General features: G+C 38.2%; 1 protein-coding gene across 5 annotated transcripts in view; it reads left to right on the top strand.

The window, feature by feature from the left end:
- Nucleotides 1–22,376, top strand: part of POLA1 (DNA polymerase alpha 1, catalytic subunit) — a 300,499-nt gene that overhangs the window by 17,893 nt on the left and 260,230 nt on the right. For all 5 annotated transcript variants that reach the window (XR_011485784.1, XM_070462009.1, XM_070462007.1 and 2 more), the window contains 8 exons: nucleotides 2,050–2,162; nucleotides 3,032–3,148; nucleotides 4,230–4,304; nucleotides 5,196–5,334; nucleotides 6,065–6,219; nucleotides 9,267–9,351; nucleotides 19,077–19,138; nucleotides 21,215–21,304. Coding sequence is in view for 4 of the 5 variants with exons in the window: in XM_070462009.1 (XP_070318110.1) it covers nucleotides 2,050–2,162; nucleotides 3,032–3,148; nucleotides 4,230–4,304; nucleotides 5,196–5,334; nucleotides 6,065–6,219; nucleotides 9,267–9,351; nucleotides 19,077–19,138; nucleotides 21,215–21,304 (836 nt within the window). In the remaining variant the exon portion in view is untranslated. The remainder of the gene's footprint in view (nucleotides 1–2,049; nucleotides 2,163–3,031; nucleotides 3,149–4,229; nucleotides 4,305–5,195; nucleotides 5,335–6,064; nucleotides 6,220–9,266; nucleotides 9,352–19,076; nucleotides 19,139–21,214; nucleotides 21,305–22,376) is intronic.

Here is a 22,376-nt window from a genome sequence, read left to right as displayed (position 1 = left end):
TTGTACTCTGTGATTGATGCCAACGGGTTAAATAAGATGGCTTAAAAAAAAAAAGTCCTGTAATCTCAGAGGGTTGAACAGTTTCATCTTGATAGCAGGTAATGATCACTGAGCCTTGCTGAAATCAATGCTGCTAATAAAAACGAAGTACTCCCAAAGACCCTGTTATTGTTTCTCACTTTCTTACAGATTCTAAGTAAGTCAGTTGTTGCTGAATGCTCCATAATTATGAAAAGAATCTTACTCTTTGCATATGGGAAGATATCCTGTCTTCATTATGACTTTTTCAAGGTTGAATAATCCTGACTGCACCTGGCTTCAACTAGTAACTTTAAGGGGAATGTAATCTTTGTTTACCATGATCTTTTTGTGGCAAATGAGGCATAAACAGTGTCAAATGTGTTGCATGAAGTGTGATATTAGTTTGCCTGTAAAATGAGCTATTTGAATCTTTGAATCCAATATTAGGGGCTTTATTTTTCTTTGCATAGAATTTTGTTTTTTCGTCTCTAACTGTTGTGAGGATGACTTTTAATTTTCTGAGCTACTGTGACTTTTTTTCTTTTTTAATCATCCCCACAGTCCTCCCTTCCCTCTCCCCTATCTTCCCCCCACCCCCGCCTCTTTTACCCCAGCTGAAAATTAGACAACTCTTGTAAGAATTTTAATCATCTGCAGAAATGAGAATTCTTAGATGGTCTTATTTCTACTAGAACGTGTGACAAAAGGAAGCACTGATGAGCTATCTTGTGACACTGGAGTAATTGGCCTTGTGAACAGTAGCCTTTACTTGTGCCAGAATTTTCTTAGTGTCTCTGGCAAGTGGCCCTGTTGAATAGCTGTGTTGATGACTGCTGTCTAATTATTCACAGAGCCCAGGATTTTGCATAGTGGCCATCTCTTAGGTTGACTGTCAAATCTCTGGAGTCTTTTCTCTTTTTCCAACCTTTTATTTTGTATTGAGGTATAGCTGATTAACAAACGATGTTGTGACAGTTTCGGATGAACAGTGAAGGGACTCAGCCATATATGTACATGTGTCCATTCTCCCCCAAACACTACTCCCATCCAAGCTGCCACATAACATTGAGCAGAGTTCCCTGTGCTGTACTGCAGGTCCTTGTTGGTTATCCATTTTAAATATAGCAGTGCAGAGTCATTTTTTGATGACTAATTTTCATGAACAATGACTTGATGTCCAGAAAGGCTTGGTCTACTTTGTGGTGTACATCACTTAGGGATCTCAAAAGGAGCTTGTCTCCTGATTTGGTTACTAGACCATTTGTTAAACTGACATAGGAGAGAGAGGAACAACACAAACGCTTTCCAGCCGGATGTCTTTGGTAGTCTGTGAAGTAGAAAGGGTGAATTAGGAGATAATAGTTGAGCTCTGAGGTATTTACTATTATATGGAATAAGATATGAGATGAATTTTGTTTTTCCAAAACAGTTTTATGTACAGAAGACTACTGATGTACCATACATAGTTATCCTTACATAGAAATGTTAGTTTTTGTTGGTAAGTACAAATGCTGAAAAGGAATTTAGAGTTCTCAGAGTTCTCACAAGAGATTTAAATAGATTTGTTGGAGAATAGTTTGCTTTTTTGATTTCTCTTAATCTGGGTAATCCTGGTTCTAGGAAAAATGATTTTCCCCCTACATTGATCTAGGATGTCTCCCTAGTTTGAGGTGTGTCTTCATTGAGGTGGCATGTCTTTCTAATTCCCCAGGAGTTTCTGCACTGACGCAGGGTATCTACTCAGACCTGGGATGTCACCCTAATAGCTGAGGCTTGTCTGCATTTATCTGGGATGTTTCCCTACTTCTAGGGCGAATGTTTCCACCAAGTTACTGGTGTGATATTGCCATACAGCATAGGTAAAGGACCTGGTCTTCGAGATTGGGTAGCGGATACAAATTTGCTGTAGAAAATGACTTAACATGAAAGCATACATGTGTGGGCACATTCAGTGAGCTTTTATGTCATCCCTTTAATGTGATATAATTGAAATGTGTACTGTTTCATGATTTTTACTTATTCTTTCAGGTGTGGTATTTCTGTTTGGCAAAGTCTGGATCGAATCTGCTGACACCCACGTGAGCTGCTGTGTCATGGTGAAGAACATCGAGCGAACGCTCTGTTTCCTTCCCCGTGAAATGGTAACCCTTAGTACACAGCTTTTATTCCAAGTGCATTCTCTCTTCTGCCACCAACCTGGTCCTTTGATAGGGCTGTGACTTATCTACAACCTAGATGGTCCTTTCTTTTTTAAAAAAATACTCCTGGTTCTTAGTTGTGGCATATGGGATCTAGTTCCTTGACCAGGGATCGAATCCCGGGCCCCCTGCATTGGGAGGTGGAGTCTTAGCCACTGGACCACCAGGGAAGTCCCTTTATGGTCCTTTCTTATTGCCTGCTTTATGACCCCCTGATTGTTAGCAGGTCTATTAGACATTTGGAAAAGTGGAAAAATGGAGTAAAACGCTGTTTTTCAACTTGTTAGAGCATCAAAGTGCCTGAGTTTCAATATATAAGGCTGTCTATCCCCCAACTCTCTGTTTCCATGATTATTGGGGTTGAGAATATATGGCTCTGAAATAGGACATGACATTTGGCCCAGTTTTCATGCTTTTGCTAATTCCTCCACAGCCATTTAACAGGGTCAGTTCCATTTACTCCTCCTTTGTATTTGGCCTTAACATCCATACTCCCCTCTCAGCCCCAGCCCCTCCCTATCTCAGTTGAACTGTGAAGCATTTTGGTCAAGATTTACAACATTATTCTCCCATTTTGTAGGATTGGTCATCTTTATCTCTGGTTTGCTTTTATGATGTCATTGGGAGGAATTGGGCACTGGATTTAGTATATTTTTGGGTCCATTTGTATTTTTGAATTCACCTCGTTCTATTAGATGTTTGAGTGGGTAAAGGTGAAAATTGATTTAGACTGGGTTTCTGGTGGTCGAGAAGATCTTATTTACAGATACCTTTTCCCCCTCCCCTTGCCTGCCCTCTCCATGGGAAAGCAGAAAGTTGATCTAAACACGGGGAAAGAAAGTGGAACTCCAGTTACCATGAAGGATGTTTATGATGAATTTGATGAGAAAATAGCAGCAAAATACAAGATTATGAAATTCAAGTCCAAGGTTTGTATTTGGTGATAATTTTTTTGGTTCTGTGTATTAGTTGTTTGTTAGTTTTCTGATTTATGGAAATTTCATAGATATCAATATAAAACCAATATGTTAGATGCATAAAAACAGTTTTGTCTTTCTCTTTAAACTGTAGAAAATAATGTTCATCGGTTTGAATAAAAAGGTAATATGTATAAAGTAATGGCTTCCAGTACTTGAAGCATATCTTGTCTTCTTATTCTGAAATGGAGGAGAAACTGTTCTGATCTTGTTTATATTGGTTTATTGCTAACTTGTCTTGGTCACAAGGTTAAATCTTTAAAAATCAGGAACTGTGATGCTATTTCTGATAGAATAAAGTTCTTCTATTCGTGTGATGCATATTGATTAGTTAGTTGTCTTGATTGTAGTGAAATATTGATGCCCTTGGCCATAGTTGTAGGGCTGTAACTCCCTCAGGACACTGGCCATTAACAGTGCTGGTAATAAAGGGAGGATTGAGTTGCTGAAGATGAGGCTAACTGAACTATTTGAGCTTTGACTTGTGGCTGATGGATCAAGTCTCTCTGAAGTTCTAGAAGCAATGTGATGTAATGGTGAAGAGTGTAGGGACTGGTGCTTTAAGTCCTAGCTCTACCACATCCTGGTCTGTTATCTTGGACTTCTCTGGGCCTCTTTCTTCACCTGGGAAATGGGGCCCTGTATCAAGAGCTGTTGGAAGAGTTAAGTAAGTTAATTGATATTAGTGATTGGATCAGTCCTTGGTGTATAGCAAGCACTCAGTACATGTATGCTGTAATTATAATGTTTATTACTAATTTTTCTAGCAAGATGGAGTTGCTTAGTATCAAAGAGTAGCAAATGATTTAGTACATCGACAATGTAAACATTTTTAGTGTTTCATTGCCTCTCTTGAATGCATATATTTCTAAATTCTCTAGTGTCCCAAAGAAGTCTTAAACATTTTGTCACTAGGTATTTTTCATCCCAGATGAAAGCGGGGGAAAGATGCTTTTTTGGTGTATTTAATGCTTGTCAATTTAATTTTTGAAGTTTCTTTGTCTTAATGATTTTTAAATATCAACTTACCCAGGTAGTAGAAAAGAACTATGCTTTTGAGATACCTGATGTTCCGGAGAAATCTGAGTACTTGGAAGTTAGATACTCGGTAAGTCAAATAAAGAAAATGAATGGATTTGGGTTGAAAATGGCATTTTCCTATTTTTGAGTTTTCAGCTGGCTTTTAATTAGGAGTACTGGCAGGGCTCTTCAAACTCACAGTTCACTGAAGTGAACTTATAGTCATGAATAATTAAAATGAATAAAATGAATTTAAATATGTAGACTATAGGTTATACTGCCTTTCTCTGCTTTCAAGTATGCATCTGTAAAAACATAAGTTGAAATGACACAACTGTTTGTCAAGTGGAACAAATGCACAAGATGGAGTTGAACGTCATTAGTCTGTTGAAGTGTCCATCTGAGCAGTGAAGAGGTGAGAGGAGAGCATCAGTAGTGTTGCCGTAGTGCTGCTCTTGCTCCCGTGACAGACAAGGTCACTGCTGCAGGATGTTAATTAACTGGACCTTAACCTCTCTTTACTTCCGTTCTAGTGTTTTGATCTCATGATGTTGGAAAAGGGAAACTTAAGAAATGTCTGACAGTGGTGTTGTAAAGCACCATGGAAGCATTTTGAATGATTCTCACTCCCTTGCTTTCATTCTTCTAATGGAGTTGTACTTATTTGGCTATTCATCAGGAAGGCATGTACAGCTTTGGACAGAAATCCTCTTTTGAGGGAGCTTCTTGGCCCATTTTTCTTCTAATGGGTGTCATCAAGATGCATTATTTTGTCATTGTGATTTGTTTTTGTTTCATGCTGTGAATTGTTTTGGATTTCATATGTGGCAAATTACATTTCATATATATCAAAGAGGTTTCTTCTGGTGGTTCATAGAGAGGCTTTTGTCTATTTCAAATACAGAGTTTGGAAAATGTGAAGTAATAGTTTTAAGCAAAAAAAAAACAAAAAAAGGATTTTTTTTTTTGCCTTTTTCAGGCTGAAATGACACAGCTTCCTCAGGATTTGAAAGGAGAAACTTTTTCTCATGTATTTGGGACCAACACATCCAGCCTGGAACTGTTCTTAATGAATAGAAAGATCAAAGGACCTTGTTGGCTTGAAGTGAAAAATCCACGTAAGGAGACATTTACTTTCAGAACGCTCAGTAAATTGCTGATAGATGTGGTTTTTAGAAGTTAAAGACTTGGCTCTTAATTTCAGTGTGACCACTTCCTTTTTTATGTTTGTTTCTTTAAGTAAGTTCCTTGAAGTATATTTGAAATCACTCTTTTGTTTTGATGGTTCACATTTTAATGGGAGGGAGGGCTTAGTTAACCTAGACAGACATTTGGGCATGTCCTTCATTGTGTTGCTATCATTGTGGCCTTCCAACCTGGCTGACATGGCCCAGCTGTTCAACATGATGAACTGCTTACTTCTGAAGGAGTGAAATCTCACTGCCCAGTGTGGATAGTGTGTGTATGGTCTCTTACCTGGTGGTTTTCAGTATTTGCATTTATGATACTCTGTTTTGTCTTCATAAGTTTCTTAAAACTTTTTTTTGGGATTCCTCTAAGCAGTGTTTTTGTTCTTATAAACCTCTTTTGGAGTCTTGGATGTTTTTGAAAAGTCAGATAAAAGCTGTGGACTTTTTTCCCAGGAAAATGAACATATGTGTACATACACACATGAAGATTTGTATACAATCCAATAATGTGGTTTATTTTTAGTTAGATGTTATTATAAGACCTTCTTAGTAGAAGGTAGGATTGAAGACCATTTCAGTTAATTACAGATGTCTTAATTATAGTGGCTTTTCTTTTTCAGCAAATAGCTATTGATTTGTTGTATCTATTCTCTTTCAGAGCTCTTGAATCAGCCAATCAGTTGGTGTAAAGTTGAGGCAATGGTCTTGAAACCGGACCTGGTGGACGTAATTAAGGATGTCGGTCCTCCTCCAGTTGTGGTCATGTCTTTGAGCATGAAGACAATGCAGAATGCAAAGACACATGAAAATGAGGTAAAGAAATAGGGCAGATTTTGTACCTAGGCTTGGGGTATGATGCTTCTTGAAATTGTACAGCTCCTCTGTAAGGGAAGGTTGTTTTTTGTGGAAAGGAAAGAATACTAATTTACTGCCAAACTCCATTTTGAAGAATGAATTGAATTTATCTGATGTTGGAGCTTTTTTCCCCATTTTTTATTTTAGAGAACTCCACATGGACATAAAATAATATAATGAACTCCTCTGTACCCATCACTCATATTCACCAGTTATCAAGATTTTGTCACACTTGTTTATCACCCCCCTTCTTTTATTTCCTCCTGAAGTATTTTAAAGCTAATTTCAGACATGTGTCATTTTACCCTTGTATACTTTGGTATGCATCCCTCAGAATATGCACACTTTCTTATAGAATACCATTTGTTGTTGTTGTTCAGTCACTAAGTCGTGTCTGACTCTTTGCAACCCCATGGACTGCAGCATTCCAGGCTCCTCTGTCCTCGACTATCTTTTGGAGTTTACACAAACTCATGTCCATTGAGTCAGTGATGCCATCCAGCCATCTCATCCCCTGTCGTCCCCTTCTCCTCCTGCTCTTAATCTTTCCCAGCATCAGGGTCTTTTCCAGTGAGTTGGCTCTTCACATCAGGTGGCCAAAGTATTGGAGCTTCAGCTTCAGCATCAGTCCTTCCATGAACATTCAGGGTTGATTTCCTTTAGAATTGACTGGTTTGATCCCCTTGTAGTCCAAGGGACTCTCAAGAGTCTTCTCCAACACCATAATTCAAAGGCATCATTTCTTTGGCCCTCAGCCTTCTTTATTGTCCAGCTCTCACATCTGTACGTGACTACTGGAAAAACCATAGCTTTGACTATGTGAACCTGTGTCAGCAAAGTGGCGTCTCTGCTTTTTAAGTTACTTATTTTTGTAAACTTTTTGTTACTTATTTTTGCTTCTTCTTTTATGAAGTATCATTATAAACTCATGGACTTTATATATACTTATTTCAATCTGTTGTGATCATTAATTTTTTTTAATTTGCTGCTTAAATTGTCTCTCTGGTCAGTGGGAACTTCTTTATGTTTGCTTGTAAATCCTTTTGGCATAGATAGGGATCTTTTTTTTTTCCATTTATTTTTATTAGTTGGAGGCTAATTACTTTACAATATTATAGTGGTTTTTGCCATACATTGACATGAATCAGCCATGGATTTACATGCATTCCCCATCCCGATCCCTCCTCCCAGGGATCTTTTTTAACAGCAGCATCTTGGCAGTGTGTTTTCCTTTTGTATGTGATTTGATGTTTTAGTAATAGTTGATATAGTAGATAGTTAATAGTTAAAGTGTTAGGGGAAAGTTTAATTAGTTTAAAAAGATCCTTCGTCCAGAGTGAGGTTTCTAAATACCGTTTCCCAAGAAAGGAAATGGGGTTTTGTGAAGAAGTAGCTGATTCAGGGCAGTAATTGTCCAAGGTAAGCCTGGAACGTCTTGTTATACCAGGAGGCATGGACATTATTAAAATCTACTGAAGGTATGTCAGAAGGACTCAGGAAACAACTTGAATAGTACCCTATGTCAAAGATGGAGCAATTTGAGCATGTATAATTGCAACAGATTGAAACACATGACTTCATAATGATACTGTAAACACAGGACTACACTGTTCACTGCAAAGTACGCTAGGGAACCAACTCATTATTTTGAAAATTGGTAAATGAATTGAATCAAACATTTATCTTGACTTTTTTGAACATACCTTGTACCTCAGGTAACCAAATGATCAGTGGAGGTAGGTTTACCTTTGTAGCTTTCCAGTTAGTAAATGATGAAGGAAGAATTGGATCTAGCTACTTTGCAATCCATAATGAGATAAATGATCTAGGTTTGATTTCCAGAGGCTATTAATATCACTGGAATAGAGGTAACCAGACATGATGTGATAACTAGTGGTGGTAATGGTGGTTTAGTCTGTGGTGATCAGTAGCAACTCCAAAGAATTCTTGCCAAAAATTGAATCAGATTTTGATTAAACCTTCAAATATAAATATGAATATACAGGCAGTACAGAAACAGGAACATGTTAAATGACATTCTTGAGATACAAGCAGCAGAATTTATAGGGGGACACTATAGGATAATGCAACCCAGTTTCTTCAACAAATAAATTGCAGAGAAGTAATAGATGGGGAGGAGTTGTGCTGAGACAGTTTTATTACATGTCAGCCAGTTGCAAAGTATGTTGATAAATACAGTTGAGAAAGTTGGGAAGACACAAGAATTTGAATCCTGCCAGGGTATTTAATCAGGGCTTCCCTGGTGGCTCAGCTGGTAAAGAATCCACCTGCAATGCAGGAGACCTGGGTTCGATCCCTGGGTTGGGAAGATACCCTGGAGAAGGGAAAGGCTACCCACTCCAGTATTCTTGCCTGGAGAATTCTGTGAACTACAGTCCCAACGGGTCGCAACAGGTTGGATGTGACTGAGCAACTTCATTTTCACTTTCAAGGAATCACTGTTCATTGACTTAGCTGGCATGATTGTATTGCATATGAGAAAATGGCTGTCAACTGGGTGTGATTTTAACCCTCCAGGGGACTTTTGGCCATGTCTGCAGACAGTTTTGATTGTCGCAACATGGAGACTGGGGAGTGGGGAGTGATGCTTTTGGCAGCCATGGGAGCTAAATTTCCCACAATGCACAGAGCGGCCCCAGCAACAAAGAATTATTTGGCCTAAAATGTCCACAGTGCTGAGGTTGAGAAACATTATTCATATATGAGAAACATATAACCTGCTGAATTATTTCTGGATAAAGTGATAGGTATGGATTTTGCTTCAAAATAATGTGGGGTAGGGCTGTTTATGAGTTGATAATTTAAGCTGAATGATTACTATATGAGAGTTGATCTTATTATTTAATTTTTTATTTAAATAATTTCATAGTAAAAGTTAAAATATTCTTTTGAACTAAAATCTATATCTTTTTATGTTCTTGGTGATTTTGGTGAGAATGCAGATGACATAGTAGGTGTCTGATAAGTAATTTTCTTCTCTGTAGATTATTGCTGTGTCAGCGTTGGTCCATCACAGCTTTGCATTAGATAAAGCACCCCCACAGCCTCCCTTTCAGTCACACTTCTGCGGTATGTATGTTTTAAGCCAATTTATTAATGGCTTAATTTTTGTTTTTCTTGTTTCTTCTCCAGCTGTTGGTCAGTAACTTCAAAAAAATATTTTCAAGGGTAACTAGTTCATACTGCTAAGCAAATATTTTTTTACCTTGAAGTATAGTTGATTTACAATATTGTGTTAATTTCAGGTGTATAAGAAGATGATTCACTTTTACATATATATATCTTTTCAGATTATTTTCTATTATAGGCTATTGTAAGATATTTGACATAATTTTCTGTGTTACGCAGTCAATCCTTGTTGCTGATCTGTTTTATGCATGGTAGTTTATTAATCCCATACTCTAAATTTATCATACTCTTATGTATTTGTCTATTCTTTTTTTTAAGATTTAGTCTTTTATAAACTTAGAAAATTGAGGTATAACTGACATGTAGAATTAGTTTTAGATGTAGCCATATTTGTACATGTAGCAAAATGATCACTACAATAAGTCTCATTAACGTCCATCACTGTAGTTAGAATTTTTTTCCCTTGGTGATGAGAACTTCTGCGATTTTTTCTTTTAGCAACTTTCAAATATACTGTGCAGGATTATTAACTGTAGTCACCATGCTGTACATTACATACTCAGGGCTTATTTAGTTTATACTTAATTGTACCCTTCACCTGTTTCATGAAACCCCCTCCCACTCTACCAACCACTGTCTGTTTTCTGTATCTGTGAGCTCATTTTTGTCATTTTCTTTGGTTTTTTGAATCCCCATTTAAGTGAGATCATATATTTATTTGTTTTCTCTTATTTCTCTTAGCATAATGCTCTCTAGATCCATCTGTGTTCTTGAAAATGACAAGTTACTGTTTTCATTATTTTCAGATAAATACCCAGAAGTGGAATTGCTGGATTATATGGTGGTTCTGTTTTTACGTTTTTGAGTAAACTCCATACTGTTTTCCACAGTGACTGCATCAGTTTACATTCCCACCAACTGTGCACAAGGATTTCCTTTTCTCTTCATCCTCTCCAACACTTCTTATCTCCTCTCTTTTTGATAATAACCATTCTAACAGGTGTGGGGTAACATCTCATTGTGGTTTTGGATTTCTCTGATGATTTGTGGTATTGAGTATCCTTTCCTGCACCTGGTGTCCATCTATATAATGGCTGTTCAGCTCTTCTGCCCCGTTTTTTATTTTTTTTTTTGGTTGTTAAATGCATTTAAAAAAATATATATGTTGGATACCAATGCCTTATCAGGTATATGATTTGCAAATATTTTCTCCCATTCAGTGGGTTGCCTTTGCATTTTGTTGATGGTTTCTTTTGCTGTGTAGAACTTTGTACCTTGGTGTAGTCCTACTTGTTTATTTTTGCTTTTGGTGCCTTTGGTTTTGGTGTCAAATCCAAAAAGTCATTGCCAAGACTGATGTCAAGGATCTTACTGCCTATGTTTTCTTCTAGGAGTTATATGGTTTCTGGTCTTGTATTAAGGTTTTTAATCCATTTTGAGTTAGTTTTTTGTGTATGGTATAAGGTAGTGGTCCAGTTTTTAATTCTTTTGTATATGGCTGTCCAGTTTTCCAACGTACTTTTTTTTTCTCCATTTATTTTTATTAGTTGGAGGCTAATTACTTTACAACATTGCAGTGGTTTTTGTCATACATTGAAATGAATTAGCCATGGATTTACATGTATTCCCCATCCTGGTCCCCCCTCCCACCTCCCTCTCCACCCCATCCCTCTGGGTCTTCCCAGTGCACCAGGCCTGAGCACTTGTCTCATGCATCCAACCTGGGCTGGTGATCTGTTTCACCCTAGATATACATGTTTCGATGCTGTTCTCTTGAAACATCCCACCCTCGCCTTCTCCCACAGAGTCCACAAGTCTGTTCTATACATCTGAGTCTCTTTTTCTTTTTTTGCATATAGGGTTATCGTTACCATCTTTCTAAATTCCATATATATGTGTTAGTATACTGTAATGGTCTTTATCTTTCTGGCTTACTTCACTCTGTATAATAGGCTCCAGTTTCATCCATCTCATTAGAACTGATTCAAATGAATTCTTTTTAATGGCTGAGTAATATTCCATGGTGTATATGTACCACAGCTTCCTTATCCATTCGTCTGCTGATGGGCATCTAGGTTGCTTCCATGTCCTGGCTATTATAAACAGTGCTGCGATGAACATTGGGGTGCACGTGTCTCTTTCGGATCTAGTTTCCTCAGTGTGTATGCCTAGAAGTGGTATTGCTGGGTCATATGGCAGTTCTATTTCCAGCTTTTTAAGGAATCTCCACACTGTTTTCCATAGTGGCTGTACTAATTTGCATTCCCACCAACAGTGTAAGAGGGTTCCCTTTTCTCCACATCCTCTCCAGCATTTATTGCTTGTAGACTTTTGGATAGCAGCCATCCTGACTGGCGTGTAATGGTACCTCATTGTGGTTTTGATTTGCATTTCTCTGATAATGAGTGATGTTGAGCATCTTTTCATGTGTTTTTTTGCCATCCCTATGTCTTCCTTGGAGAAATGTCTGTTTAGTTCTTTGGCCCATTTTTTGATTGGGTCATTTATTTTTCTGGAATTGAGCTGCAGGAGTTGCTTGTATATTTTTGAGATTAATCCTTTGTCTGTTGCGTCATTTGCTATTATTTTCTCCCTATCTGAGGGCTGTCTTTTCACCTTGATTATAGTTTCCTTTGTTGTGCAAAAGCTTTTAAGTTTCATTAGGTCCCATTTGTTTTTTTTTTTTGCTTTTGTTTCTAAAATTCTGGGATGTGGGTCATAGAGGATCCTGCTGTGATTTATGTCGGAGAGTGTTTTGCCTATGTTCTCCTCTAGGAGTTTTATAGTTTCTGGTCTTACATTTAGATCTTTAATCCATTTTGAGTTTATTTTTGTGTATGGTGTTAGAAAGTGTTCTAGTTTCATTCTTTTACAGGTGGTTGACCAGTTTTCCCAGCACCACTTGTTAAAGAGATTGTCTTTTTTCCATTGTATATCCTTGCCTCCTTTGTCGAAGATAAGGTGACCATAGGTTCGTGGATTTATCTCTGGGCTTTCTATTCTGTTCCATTGATCTATATTTCTGTCTTTGTGCCAGTACCATACTGTCTTGATGACTGTGGCTTTGTAGTATAGTCTGAAGTCAGTCAGGTTGATTCCTCCAGTTCCATTCTTCTTTCTCAAGGTTACTTTGGCTATTCGAGGTTTTTTTGTATTTCCATACAAATTGTGAAATTATTTGTTCTATTTCTGTGAAAAATACTGTTGGTAGTTAGATAGGGATTGCATTGAATCTATAGATTGCTTTGGGTAGTATAGCCATTTTGACAATATTGAGTCTTCCAATCCATGAACACGGTATATTTCTCCATCTGTTTGTGTCCTCTTTGATTTCTTTCATCAGTGTTTTATAGTTTTCTATGTATAGGTCTTTTGTTTCTTTAGGTAGATATACTCCTAAGTATTTTATTCTTTTTGTTGCAATGGTAAATGGTATCGTTTCCTTAATTTCTCTTTCTGTTTTCTCATTGTTAGTATATAGGAATGCAAGAGATTTCTGTGTGTTAATTTTATATCCTGCAACTTTACTGTATTCATTGATTAGCTCTAGTAATTTTCTGCTAGAGTCTTTAGGGTTTTCTATGTAGAGGATCATGTCATCTGCAAACAGAGAGAGTTTCACTTCTTCTTTTCCTATCTGGATTCCTTTTACTTCTTTTTCTGCCCTGATTGCTGTGGCCAACACTTCTAAAACTATGTTGAATAGCAGTGGTGAGAGTGGGCACCCTTGTCTTGTTCCTGATTTCAGGGGAAATGCTTTCAATTTTTCACCATTGAGGGTGATGCTTGCTGTGGGTTTGTCATATATAGCTTTTATTATGTTGAGGTATGTTCCTTCTATTCCTGCTTTCTGGAGAGTTTTAATCATAAATGGATGTTGAATTTTGTCAAAGGCTTTTTCTGCATCTATTGAGATAATCATATGGTTTTTATCTTTCAATTTGTTAATGTGGTGTATTACATTGATTGATTTGCAGATATTAAAGAATCCTTGCATTCCTGGGATAAAGCCCACTTGGTCATGATGTATGATTTTTTTAATATGTTGTTGGATTCTGTTTGCTAGAATTTTGTTAAGGATTTTTGCATCTATGTTCATCAGTGATATTGGCCTGTAGTTCTCTTTTTTTGTGGCATCTTTGTCTGGTTTTGGAATTAGGGTGATGGTGGCCTCATAGAATGAGTTTGGAAGTTTACCTTCTGCAATTTTCTGGAAGAGTTTGAGTAAGATAGGTGTTAGCTCTTTCCTAAATTTTTGGTAGAATTCAGCTGTGAAGCCATCTGGTCCTGGGCTTTTGTTTGCTGGAAGATTTCTGATTACAGTTTCTATTTCCTTGCTTGTGATGGGTTTGTTAAGCTCTTCTATTTCTTCCTGATTCAGTTTTGGAAAGTTATACTTCTCTAAGAACTTGTCCATTTCTTCCAAGTTGTCCATTTTATTGGCATAGAGTTGCTGGTAGTAGTCTCTTATGATCCTTTGTATTTCAGTGTTGTCTGTTGTGATCTCTCCATTTTCGTTTCTAATTTTGTTAATTTGGTTCTTCTCCCTTTGTTTCTTAATGAGTCTTGCTAATGGTTTATCAATTTTGTTTATTTTTTCAAAAACCAGCTTTTAGCTTTGTTGATTTTTGCTATGGTCTCTTTAGTTTCTTTTGCATTTATTTCTGCCCTAATTTTTAAGATTTCTTTCCTTCTACTAACCCTGGGGTTCTTCATTTCTTCCTTCTCTAGTTGCTTTAGGTGTAGAGTTAGGTTATTTATTTGACTTTTTTCTTGTTTCTTGAGGTAGGCCTGTAATGCTATGAATCTTCCCCTTAGCACTGCTTTTACAGTGTCCCATAGGTTTTGGGTTGTTGTGTTTTCATTTTCATTCATTTCTATGCATATTTTTATTTCTTTTTTGATTTCTTCTATGATTTGTTGGTTATTCAGAAGCGTGTTGTTTAGCCTCCATATGTTTGAATTTTTAATAATTTTTTTCCTGTAATTGAGATCTAATCTTACTGCACTGTGGTCAGAAAAGATGACTGGAATGATTTCAATCTTTTTGAATTTACCAAGGCTAGATTTATGGCCCAGGATGTGATCTATTCTGGAGAAGGTTCCCTGTGCACTTGAGAAAAAGGTGAAGTTGATTGTTTTGGGGTGAAACGTCCTGTAGATGTCAGTCAGGTCTAGCTGGTCCATTGTGTCCGTTAAAGTTTGTGTTTCCTTGTTCATTTTCTGTTTAGTTGATCTATCCATAGCTGTGAGTGGGGTATTAAAGTCTCCTACTATTATTGTGTTACTATTAATTTCCTCTTTCATACTCGTTAGTGTTTGCCTTACATATTGCGGTGCTCCTATGTTGGGTGCATATATATTTATAATCGTTATATCTTCTTCTTGGATTGATCCTTTGATCATTATGTAGTGTCCATCTTTGTCTCTTTTCACAGCCTTTATTTGAAAGTCTATTTTATCTGATATGAGTATTGCGACTCCTGCTTTCTTTTGGTCTCCGTTTGCGCGGAATCTTTTTTTCCAGCCCTTCACTTTTAGTCTGTATGTGTCCCTTGCTTTGAGGTGGGTCTCTTGTAGACAGCATATATAGGGGTCTTGCTTTTGTATCCATTCAGCCAGCCTTTGTCTTTTGGTTGGGGCATTCAACCCATTTACATTTAAGGTAATTATTGATAGGTATGGTCCCGTTGCCATTTATTTTGTTGTTTGGGGTTCACGTTTACACCACCTTTCTGCGTTTCCTGTCTAGAGAAGATCCTTTAGTATTTGTTGAAGAGCTGGTTTGGTGGTGCTGAATTCTCTCAGCTTTTGCTTGTCTGTAAAGCTTTTGAGTTCTCCTTCATATCTGAATGAGATCCTTGCTGGGTAGAGTAATCTAGGTTGTAGGTTATTCTCTTTCATTACTTTAAGTATGTCCTGCCATTCCCTTCTGGCCTGAAGGGTTTCTATTGATAGATCAGCTGTTATCCTTATGGGAATCCCTTTGTGTGTTATTTGTTGTTTCTCCCTTGCTGCTTTTAATATTTGTTCTTTGTGTTTGATCTTTGTTAATTTGATTAATATGTGTCTTGGGGTGTTTCGCCTTGGGTTTATCCTGTTTGGGACTCTCTGGGTTTCTTGGACTTGGGTGGCTACTTCCTTCCCCATTTTAGGGAAGTTTTCAGCTATTATCTCCTCGAGTAACTTCTCATGGCCTTTCTTTTTGTCTTCTTCTTCTGGGACTCCTATGATTCGAATGTTGGGGCGTTTCACATTGGCCCAGAGGTCCCTGAGGTTGTCCTCATTTCTTTTGATTCTTTTTTCTTTTTTCCTCTCTGCTTCATTTATTTCCACCATTTTATCTTCTAACTCACTTATCCTATCTTCTGTCTCTGTTATTCTACTCATGGTTCCCTCCAGAGTGTTTTTGATCTCATTTATTTCATTATTAATTTTTAATTGACTTTTTAAAATTTCTTCTAGGTCCTTGTTAAACCTTTCTTGCATCTTCTCAATCTTTGTCTCCAGGCTATTTATTTGTAACTCCATTTTGTTTTCAAGATTTTGGATCATTTTTATTATCATTATTCTAAATTCTTTTTCAGGTAGATTCCCTATTTCCTCCTCTTTTGTTTGACTTGGTGGGCTTTTTTCATGTTCCTTTAGCTGTTGGGTATTTCTCTGCCTTTTCATCTTGTTTAAATTGCTGTGTCTGGAGTGGGCTTTCTATATTCTTGTGCTCTGTGGTTCCTTTTTATTGTGGAGGTTTCACCCAGTGGGTGGGGTTGGATGATTGGTTTGTCAAGGTTTCCTGGTTAGGGAAGCTTGTGTCAGTGTTCTGGTGTGTGGAATTGGATTTCTTCTCTCTGGAGTGCAGTGGAGTGTCCAGTAATGTGTTTTGCAATGGGTCTCTGTGTTAGGTGTGACTTTGGACAGCCTGTATGTTGACACTCAGGTCTATGTTCCTGCGTTGCTAAAGAATTTGCGTGGTATGTCTTGTACTAGAGCTTATTGGCTCTTGGGTGGTGGTTGGTTTTAGTGTAGGTATGGAGGCTTTTGGATGGTCTCTTATTCCTTAATGTTCCGTGTAGTCAGGAGTTTTCTGGTTTTCTCAGATTTTGGGCTTAAGTCTCCTGCCTCTGGATTTCAGTTTTATTCTTCCAATAGTCTCAAGACTTCTCCAACTATACAGCACTGATAATAAAACTTCTAGGTTAATGGTGAAAAGATTCTCCACTGTGAGAGACAACCAGAGAGATTCACAAAGTTACATGAAGAATAGGAGAGGGAGGAAGGAGATAGAGGTGAGCAGGAGGAGAAAAAGGGGACTCAAGAGGAGAGAGACAGATCCACACAGTTATCTGTTCCCAAAGTGTTCTCTGTAGCCCAGACACCCACAAAGATTCACAGAATTGGATTGGGAAGAGAAGGGGAAAGGAGGAAATAGAGGTGTTCTGAGGTAGAAAACAGAGAGTCAAAAGTGGGAGAGTAATCACCACACTCCTGAATAGAAATGGGAACTGAATATTGGATTCTTAAATGTCCAAAATTTATATCACATACTGAAAAACAAAGATTAAAAATCTAGTGTAGAGGTTAGACTCTTTGAAATATTTAAAAACAAAAACAAAAACACACAAAAAAATTAGAAATGTATATGAAGTTTGGTTTAAAAATAGGGTTTCTCTCTCTCTCTCTCTTTTTTTTTGGCAAGGTTATAGTGAAATGAAAATGAAAATTAAGGAATAATAGAGGAGTATTAGAGGACTTTAAAAGGAAATAGAAGAGAAAAACAAGAAAAAGAAAAAAAATTTTTTTTCCTAATTAAAAAATCGTAAAAATATATGAAAATGAAAGTTGAGGAGTAATGGGGGAGTAATAGGGAATTTTAAAAGAAAAGAGAAAAAATAAAAAAAAGGAAAGAAAAAAAAATTTTTTTTTAATAAATTAAAAAAAAACACATATATATCTAGGAATTCCTCTGGAGTTGTTGCGGTCAGTGTAGGTTCAGTTCAATTTCAGCTTTCCAGCTTACACTTCTAGATATCTATAGGCCCCTTCCGGTGTAGTCGGTGTTACCTTCAGGGATTTTAATCTGTTGCACCGGTCCTTTCTGAAGCGGTTCCCTTTGTTTATTTTGGCTTCTCTTCGGTGTCTAATTTCCGCCCTGACACAGGTGGGCGGAGGTGATCTCTTATTTAGGCTCGCTAGTTCAGTTTAGTCCTGCTACGGGGAGGGCGGGGCGCTGCAGACAGATACCGCTCCGTGTGGCTAGCACTCACCGTGTTCCGGTCACACTGGGTTTGCCCAGCTCACGGGTGTCAGTGCTTTCCCCGTCTACACTGCTCAGGCTCCCGGCTGCTCTATATGCAGCGGGCCCTGCGTTGAGTGCGGCTCCAGTTTTCTGGTACTCCACAAATGCGCAGATTCGGTTGCGCATGCGTTTTGTGCCTTCCCCGGCCTGAGCGGCCCAGGCAGCCAGAGGCTTGGGCGCACTCTCCCTGGGTACGGCGCGCTTTTCCCCTCCGCGACCCCAGGGCGCGCCGCCAGTTGGGTCTCAGGAAGTCTTTAGAAAGGAACGGGGGGCCTGCTTGCAGTGTGGGAGGGGGTGGCTTCTCAGGGGCTGAGTTTGCCCTTTTCCCCTTCCCCCTGCCTCCTACCTCCAGCGGGGACGGGCCGGCTCTTTTCTGGACTTTCTCAGTCCCTTTGTTTTGCGAACCGCAGGCAGTGTGTTCCGGCCGGTTAATTTTGTCCCACCATTTAAAAAAAGCTCCCTCCGATTGCTCTCAGGGTCTTCAGGCCGGTCCTTACCCTAAGCAATGCCGCCCGCTCCTCTCCGTTCCACCCCCGCTTGTTGTTGGCGGGTGCGGGCGTCTGAGGTACTTTTCTGCTGGGAGTTGCTTTTAGGCACGTAATCTGTGGGCCTTATTTAATTTTTCCTCCCAGTTAGATTGCCGAAGACTTCCCCCAGTCCCGCCAGTGCGAGGGTTTCCTGGTGATTGGAAACTTCCTCTATTAAGACTCCCTTCCCGGGACGGGTCACCGTCCGTAGCTATTTTGTCTCCCTTTTTATCTTTTATATTTTGTCCTACCTCCCTTTGAAGACAATGGGCTGCTTTTCTGGGCGCCTGAGGTCCTCTGCTAGTGATCAGAAGTTGTTTTGTGAAATTTGCTCAGCGTTCAAATGTTCTTTCGATGAATTTGTAGGGGAGAAAGTGGTCTCCCCGTCCTATTCCTCCGCCATCTTGGCTCCTCCCCCCTCCAACGTACTTTTTTGAAGAGATTGTCCTTTCTCTATTGTATAGTCTTGGCTCCTTTGTCATAAATTAATTGACTATGTTATACACTATGTTAAGTTTATTTCTGGGCACTCTGTTCTGTTCCATTGTTCTATATGTCTGTTTTTATGCCAATACCATACTGTTTTCATTACTGTAGCTTTGTAATATAGTTTGAAATCAAGGTATGTGGTGCCTCCTGCTTTGTTCTTTCTCAAGTTTGCTTTGGCTATTCAAGGTATTTTGTGGTTCCATATGAGTTTTAGGATAGTTTGTTTTGGTGATTCTTTAGACATTAAGGAGAATTTATATTAAGACAGTTTCTGTTCAGAGACATTCAGTGTATGTGTACTTGAAATTGGATGAAGACGGGTGTTAGAATCTTTATTTTTTTCCTTTTTACAGTTGTGTCTAAACCAAAGGACTGCATTTTTCCATATGATTTCAAAGAAAGCATTAAGGAAAAGGTAAATAACTCATTATTTATTCCTTTTAAACATGAAATATCTATTTGTTTAAAAAGAGAAAAGGAGAATGCTGTGGATTAGTAGAAATAAGCTGTTTTCTATGTTAATTTGTTAGACCTATTCTTGTTAGATTGGGACTATGGCATTAACCCATTAAAACAATATTAGAAGTTTAAAACTAAAAATGTTTAACAGTGTTTAAATGTTTCACCTCCTGGAAATAATAGGATTTGACACCTTATTAATAGATGAGGGTCTCAAACCCACCCTTCAGATAGCTTAATTGGAAACTTTTCCAAAATTGCATGATGACTTGATTACTGTTTTAGCTAAATATTGGCTAAAGCCTGCCCTACCCTCTCACCCTCACCTCACTAGCTTGAAGGAAGTCAAGAGAAGTTGAGGGTGCTGTGGATATTAAAGGTGACATTTATTGGGAAGGTTGGTGTGGGATGGCTATATTTGATTAGTGATCTCTAAGCTCCCAGTATACTTCATGAAGTTTTCATGGATCCTTAATAAAATGGGGGGAGGAGTAGTATAATGTGAGTTTTCATAAAAGTTCAGTTCAGTCGCTCAGTCGTGTCCGACTCTTTGTAACCTCATGGACTGCAGCACGCCAGGTCTCCCTGCCCATCACCAACTCCTGGAGTTCACTCAAACTCATGTCCATTGAGTTGGTGATGTCATCCAACCATCTCATCCTCTGTCATCCCCTTCTTCTCCTGTCTTCAATCTTTGCCAGCATCAGGGTCTTTTCCAATGAGTCAGTTCTTTACATCAGGTGGCTAAAGTATTGGAATTTCAGCTTCAGTGTCAGTCCTTCCAATGAATCTTTAGGTCTGATTTCCTTTAGGATGGACTGGTTGGATCTCCTTGCAGTCCAACGGACTCTCAAGAGTCTCCTCCAACACCATAGTTCAAAAGCATCAATTCTTCGGTGCTCAGCTTTCTTTATAGTCCAACTCTCACATCCATCCATGACTACTAGAAAAACCATAGCTTTGACTAGATGGACCTTTGTTGGCAAAGTAATGTCTCTGCTTTTTAATATGCTGTCTAGGTTGGTCATAACTTTTCTTCCAAGGAGCAAGTGTCTTTTAATTTCATGGCTGTAGTCACCATCTGCAGTGATTTTGGAGCCCCCCCAAATAAAGTCTGACAGACTTCATAAAAGTAAATGTATTCAATATAAAAAATTTCTTTTTTGGAGAGTATGTTTTTTCCTTTATGAAATGCCTGTGTTGGTAAATTTGTCGGTTATTTTTGTTTTTTTAATGTCTTCACTTGACAAAATTAATAGCAACCTTACTGGGTTCCACTTACTTTAAATTGGTTTGAGAAGTCCAGTAGTCTGGGGGTACTATTGGATCAGGCTGTTATTTATGGAGTGCCCTGAATTAGTAAGTAAAATGATCTAGGAAAATTCCATTAGAGTCAAACTGACATTTTGTAGCTGAGCTAGTGGTAGAAAACATTGCCATCAACTTAATTTTAAGATTCTTAATAAAGTGCATCTTTTGAATACCTGGTTTCTGTTGAGTTGTGGAAACCTTTTGTGTGTAGCTAGGTTTTATTTATTCATAAGATGCTTATAGTTCTTACATGTATGTTTGTTTTTAGTCTAGTGTCTTATTTATGGGTTTTTATACCACTGTTTGGGATTAGTTTCTATAGTCCTTGGGATCTCTTTATGTAGTAAATACATAAACAGCAAAGTCTACCAGGAATTATATAGGAAAGTAAATAATGTTTTTGATAGGTTCTCTGATTCTTATGCTATAAAATGTGTCCAGATGCACAAGAAAGTCCCTGTGGAGGGACATTTCTGCACTTGATAGTGCTCAGTACTTAAAATCTTGCTACATTCACATGCTTATTACCAGAATGAGCTCCTCAGAGATTTTTGTGCAAGTATTACTGTGAAATCTAGAATCAGGAATTTCATTGCTGCGTTTTGTTTTGAAATGCATGTTTTTTTTTTAAACCCTAAGCAATCTTACTGTGCTTAAGCAGAAAGCCAGGGAATAGTACTTGAGTATAGAGATAAGTGACTGGTATGTTTTTCTCTAACAGAATGTGAAGGTTGAGGTTGCTGCCACGGAAAGAACACTGCTAGGTTTTGTCCTTGCAAAAGTTCACAAAATTGATCCTGATATCATTGTGGTGAGTAGATCTTTGATCATGTCTTTGGGAAGCTCTTGATTCTTTAGTTCTTTTCAGGGTGCCTTGATTGGTACTTTTTGAGCAGCAGAGAATCTTTTCAGAGTGAAGTGACCTTGTGAACTGGTAGGAATTTGTCTGTTTTCTGCTAATAGAAAGGAGAAAAACCCCAGCCAACTACAGGATAGTTTTTTTCCCCTCTAATGGAAAAGCAACTTATGAATTACTCTTGAAGTTTAGGATACTCCTGTTACAGTTGAGAGCTGCCTGGAAGAAAAGTAAACTCACGTCAACTGTTAATAGCTTCAAATTTTGGCATAGAGGCCCAGCTGTATAGTGGTCACAGGAGTGAATTCCTTTGGTTTGGTGCATATCCCTCAAATTTAAGTATTTTAATTTTATGAGCCCAGTGGATCTCTGTGACATATTCTTTTGAGAGCTCATGAATAGGAGTCTTTTTTTATCTTGATGACCAAATATGCTCCTACTAAATAATAAGAGGTCATAAAGTAATTCATTGAGTTCTTTGCTTCAGTTCCGAAGAGTCCTAAAACAACATTGTGCTTTGTATCCTCTAAACATAGGTTTTAGGACTTAGGTTGTAGATGCCTTGGTAGGAGTTCTGCCTTTTGTCTTGGGTTCATAGAGCAGTCAAATTATACCATGCTTTTGGGATTTTTGGATGGAAGTAATATAAATGCCTGTATTTTAAGTGAAATAGCAGTAATTTAGTTACATGGAAGCCTTGTGAAAAATGTTTGCCATACGTTTCTTTGTTCATTTTTGTTCTTGAACCCCTTTCTGGATGACAGTGTAGCCGAAGTACTGAGAGCCTATAGGTTGTTACCAGTGTCTGTGTACCCACTTCTCTAATGATCTTTCAAGACCCATCTTGAAAGTGCTGGGAAGATTCTGTCCATGGTGCCCTCCTGTGGTCCTCTGGCTCAGCACCAGGCCTACATCCAGTCTACTAACATTCTCCCTCTTGGGCCCCAAGGAGATATGTAGGTTTAGCTGGCCTACCTTAGGGTGTTAGACCCAAGACTGTGAGAAATCTGAACCAAAATGAGAGAAT

This window comes from Odocoileus virginianus, chromosome X (assembly GCF_023699985.2).
Source record: "Odocoileus virginianus isolate 20LAN1187 ecotype Illinois chromosome X, Ovbor_1.2, whole genome shotgun sequence".
NCBI lineage: Eukaryota > Metazoa > Chordata > Mammalia > Artiodactyla > Cervidae > Odocoileus > Odocoileus virginianus.
This window is presented reverse-complemented; position numbering and strand designations above follow the sequence as displayed.